Source organism: Perognathus longimembris, chromosome 16 (genome assembly GCF_023159225.1).
Source record: "Perognathus longimembris pacificus isolate PPM17 chromosome 16, ASM2315922v1, whole genome shotgun sequence".
Classification (NCBI taxonomy): Eukaryota; Metazoa; Chordata; class Mammalia; order Rodentia; family Heteromyidae; genus Perognathus; species Perognathus longimembris.
This window is the reverse complement of record NC_063176.1, coordinates 20901741-20906798: the sequence shown is the minus strand read 5'-3', so window position 1 is coordinate 20906798 and position 5058 is coordinate 20901741. Positions and strand designations below refer to the sequence as shown.

Below are 5058 nucleotides of genomic sequence, written 5' to 3'. Positions count from 1 at the left end.
CCAATCTCTTACCACTTCCTCTATTTTCATGAGATTTATTCCCAACTCATCACTGTCTACTCAGCAGCCAGCATTGTCTTGTAAAATGTACCACTGACTTCAGCATTGCACTGCTAAAAAGCGCACACCAGTTCTGCATGCCCTTAGAATGCCCACAACATCGTTTCTCTATCTACATTCTGGTTACTTCTTACGCCTCAGCTTAAGTCTCTTCCCTGCACAAATGAGGTCTTTGAACAGAAGACATTGTTTGTGTCCTGTTGCAAGGCTGTGGCTAGCAAAGTATTAGTAAAATGCTTTTTACTAATTAGGAAAAGGTGGCTAGCAAGGGGAGGTAAATTACTACAAGCAAGCCTTTCCTCCAGATAGAGGCGCCCTGGTGGAGGCTCAATAGGCAGCATGGTTACTAGGGAACTGGTTACATCTGCATGGTTCACCACCCTCTTCCACCTTGTATAGGATAAAATGATATTTTATCATGGCTGCTTTGTCCTGTAACCACATGCAGTACTTGTCCCCTAAACATATATTCATTAACAAACAAACAAAAGAAAACCCCAGGATTGTATCCATCACAAAAGAGTCTTGCCCTCCCAAGCTGCAGATCTTTGACTAGTGGCCTCAGTGGCAGCACCAGAGAGGCTGCCTCCAAACAGGCCATGCCACAAGAGCAATTTCCCCAAGAGGAAATGAGCTCCTGCTGGTTCTTATTCCCACCTTGGTCTTTTGGGCACCATCAGTGTAGTATACACATGGACTCAGTTAGCCCCACGTGGAGTTTATTTATTCTTTACAATTAGAAAATCAATGGAGTCCCAAGAGTTGGAATGGGTGTTGTCTGTTAGAGGCAGGGCTGTGAGCCTTCTTCTAGCCCCTATATCCTCTGCAGAAATGAATAGAGCATGTGGCCATTGATCTTCTAGAGCCCAGGCCCATTCCAAGGAAAGGTGATTGACAATACAAAGAATTTTCTTTCAAAAATTATTTTCACAAACTGTTAAGACCAAGGAAAAAAAAGAAAGCTTTCTAGATCTAACTTCACGTGGTTACAATTGTGCTATCAAAAGAAGCCAATTGTGGTAGCAGAAATCTCCTCCTTTCTTCCCTCCCTTCCAATATAGCCTGGCAATTAAGGGCCCAAGGATTTACACCTGAGCCAGTAGGTGGGGCAAATAGGATATCCTTTAGATTCAGATAAAACTGATAGTCTTGGAGCCTGGAGTCACTGCTTGCCTAGCTCTGCTAGCTGTCTGTATCTGACTGCATTTGTACAGATTCATCAGAATGAACACCAGGCAAGTATCACTACTACAGCTGGCAGTGCAGATTCTGCTGAGACATAAGGCTTTGTCCATCACTATCCTAGATGATCTGCCTGTGGAGTTGTTCCCACTACTATTCAGGGAGGCCTATCTCGGAGGTCACTATGAAATGCTGTGGCTTTTGGTGAAGTGCTGGCCCTTCTCCCGCCTCCCTCTAGGGGCTCTGATGAGGATACAACACTTGGGAATCTTCTATGCTGCACTAGATGGGTTGGAAGCACTATCTGAAAAGAGGAATCGCCCCCGGAGGTGGAAACTTCAAGTGCTCGATTTCAGTATTCGGTCACAGAACTCCTGGGATGTATGGTCTGGACACACAAACTATGACTACTTACCAAGAGCCAGGAACATCCATCGACCCAGAAGAAGCGGTCGAAGGAGAACAACACCATGCTTAAAGGTGGTGGAAGACCTGTGCATTCCATATACACACGATGACCCAAACACATTCTGTATGCCTGAGTGGACCAGCCAGTTCCGAATTAAGTTGGGGTGTATAAGGATGCATGTTTCAACATATCCTTTTTTCCTGTTGAAAATGTTATTTAAAACATGGAGCCTGAGTGATATACAGGAACTGAAAGTGCATTGTACCAACAGTGAAGCCACCATAGATACTGTGTTTTCTCATGTGGGCCAGATGAGGAACCTTCAGGAACTCTTTCTCTGTGACATTACTGATCGTGGCAGTCTGCTGGGTAGAGAAAAAGTTGTCTTAAAGTTGTGCAAAAAGATTAAGAAGCTGAAATTCCTCCAGAAGCTCTATATAAGTAACACCTTCTTCCTGAAGAACAACATGAGCCATATATGCAGGTGAGATGACACCTTTGTTACATCAAGCGTTAGTGGGCATCTGCTCTTTGCCAAACACTTGTTTTATTGTTTGTTGTTCTTCTCCAGGATGAGGGTTTGAATTCGGGGTCTAGGAACTGTTTGTGGCTTTTCTGCTCAAAACTTGTCCTCTACTACTTGAGCCACAGCTCCACTTCTGGCTTTTTGTTGGTTAGTAATTGGAGATTAGAGTCTTATGGTCTTTCCTGCCTAGGATGACTGCAGGATTGGCCCCCACCCTATTGTCTTGTCCCAGGTGCACAAAGGCACCAGGCAAAACCCCAGGCATTTGTGGACCTGTTTTGATGTGCAGGTAGGGTAACTCACCTAGCCCCAGCTTTAAACAGTCCATTGTGGGCCCAACCTAAAAGCCCCCAACATCCTAGACTTTTTCCTTATACTCTGCCTCTTTGCTCAGACCACATATAATAAGCCTGATCCTAAATTCACCCCCTCTTACAACCTCCAAACCTGCAGGAAGGTCTGTGTCCCTTGCTGGCAATAAAGAGTCCTCCCCTGTTAAGTGATTGAGGAGTGATCAAGTCCCACCTGTTTCCTACCTTTCTCCCCCATTTTCCTAACAACATCTTCAAACTTTGATCTACCTCCTGAGTTGCTAGGATTACAGAGAATGTGGCACAGGCGCCAGGCACCCAATGCTAAAGGTAATTTAACAATCAGGGAGCCATTCCAATGAATTGTTTTGTTTCTAATCTATCTTGAAGCAGATTCTCAGATAAACATCTACAAAGAGCAGGGGAATAAATTGGGATGGATGGCCTAGAAAGGGCTCCCATATTAGGAAGCGAGCTGTTAAAGGTTCAGGTGTAGTATGAGTGGGTTGGTAATTTCCTTAGGAAGCATATGTGAGTTTAAGTGATAGAAATAGGAAAGAAAAGAGGGGATCGAAGAAGGGAAAGCACCTACATGTACACACTATAAGATATAAGCTCTGTAGAAGACAACCCATCTTTAATTCACCATCTGTGATAAATTGTTTTGAGGTCCAGAGAGGGTAATGCATAAGTGGGAAATGCAACTGAAGATAATGAGCAGAAAGGATTATAAACTGGGACAGATGCTTTGTAGAGAATACAGATGTGTATGCCCTGCATAGGGTCAACCAGGTGATAACAGTAGATCTTGTCTGACTTTGACCTTTGTACATGGCTCGCATTGCTTTTTCTCTTTTTTTATCTTGCTAGAGCTATAATACTGTTTGGGGTTTTTGTTCATTTAAGTGTGTGTGTATGTGTGTATGTGTGTGTGTGTGTGCGCGCACACACACGTGTTGGTCCTGGGGCTTGAACTCAGGCTTTGGGAATTGTCTTTTAGCTTTTTCACTCAAGGCTAGCTTGCTACCATGTGAGTCACAGCTCCACTTCCAGCTTTTTCAAGAAAAAAGTCTCATGCACTTTTTTGTCTGGGCCAGTTTTGAAAGGAGATCCTCATATCTCAGCCTTCTGAGTTGTTAAGATCATAGGCATGAGCCACTGGCACCCAGCAGAGTTGTAAGACTCTGATAGTGAAAGTAAAGAGCGGTAGAGAGTGTGGGCCTATGGTTACAAAGTAATATGAAAAGTCTCAAGCTTAAAATGGAGAGACTTGAATGACCAGTTCCTCCTACACACAACATTCTTGGTGCTGACCATCTGATGGTCAGAATGATCTTGGTTCAAATGTTTGTCTCTTACCATGGGGTCATTCCTGACCATCTTCTAACCTCTACTATAATTGGACATAACTGTTTGGTTTCTCCTTAGGTCCCTGAATACTCCTTTGGAGGTGCTGTCAATATCTGAGAGTGAACTTACAGAATCAGACTGGGAAAACTTGAATTCCAAACTAAATGCCAGTAAGCTAGAGAACCTGAGTGTGTGTTATGTTGATCTGTCCAGTTTTAATTTTCTACTCTTACAAACTCTGCTAAACCAAGTTACAAACACTCTTACAACCCTCAAGTTGGAGGTGTGTCAGATTACGGACTCCCACATCGATGACATTCTGCCTGCCCTGAGCCACTGCTGGCAGCTCACCACAATCAGCTTCTATGGGAACACCTTCTCCACAACCGTCCTCAAGAACCTACTTTTGGCAACTGCTAATATGAGCCAATTATGCCTGGAGCTGTATCCTGCCCCACGGGAAAGCTATTATGCAGATGGTATTCTCAAGATAACCACCATTACCCAACTTTTTCCTCAGCTCAAGAGTCATCTAAGAGCTATAAGGCAGCCGAAGAATGCCTTACTGTTGACTAAGCCCTGCGACATATGTAGGAAGGAACTCATCTATCACCTGTAGGTCTGCCTAGGTTGATGCCAGATAGCTGCCTAGTTGGGTGGAACTATTACATTTTTTTTCAGGGACCACAGAACTCAAGATTCAGAGTGCTGCTCAATTTGAGTGGGAAAAAGAAGAGAGGTGAATACAGCAGTATATATAGACTATGGTGGCTCATGGGCACATCTGTGTTAGCTAGCCAAAAGGGAAAACCAGAAGGAATCGAGAAGAAATATTTCAGTGCAGTGATATTCTTGGAGGTTTGCCACCTTTGGGCTGGCTACCTATTCACCCAGCTGCCAGTAAACAGATAGGCAGATGTTTCTCTTTGAGGTTGAAATTTTTGTCAAAAGAACTTGTAGTCAGTGTATAGAATTTTTTTTTTTTTTTTTACTATTCTGACCTTTTAGTCTTGCTATGGGAATTGCTAGGTATAACAGTGCAATGTCTTTTATGATCTGATTTTCCTGTAGGTAGCAATAAAATAGTTTTGGAAAATTGAAAAGTGTAGGGTCCAAGGTGATAACTTGAGGAGAAAACACAAATATTCATCTAACACTAAATTCTCAGCATAGACAATTATACACGAATATTTTTGGTAATCGATCTGTATTCTCACCTC

The 5058-nt window shown here is 43.2% G+C and overlaps 1 protein-coding gene across 1 annotated transcript; it reads left to right on the top strand.

Moving 5' to 3' along the window:
- Positions 1–1284: 1284 nt before the first annotated feature.
- LOC125364499 (PRAME family member 20-like) lies at positions 1285–4457 on the top strand. Its single transcript, XM_048364107.1, has 2 exons — positions 1285–2135; positions 3887–4457. Exons 1-2 carry the CDS (start codon positions 1285–1287, stop codon positions 4455–4457), a joined length of 1422 nt encoding a protein of 473 aa, XP_048220064.1.
- The last annotated feature ends 601 nt before the right edge of the window (positions 4458–5058 follow it).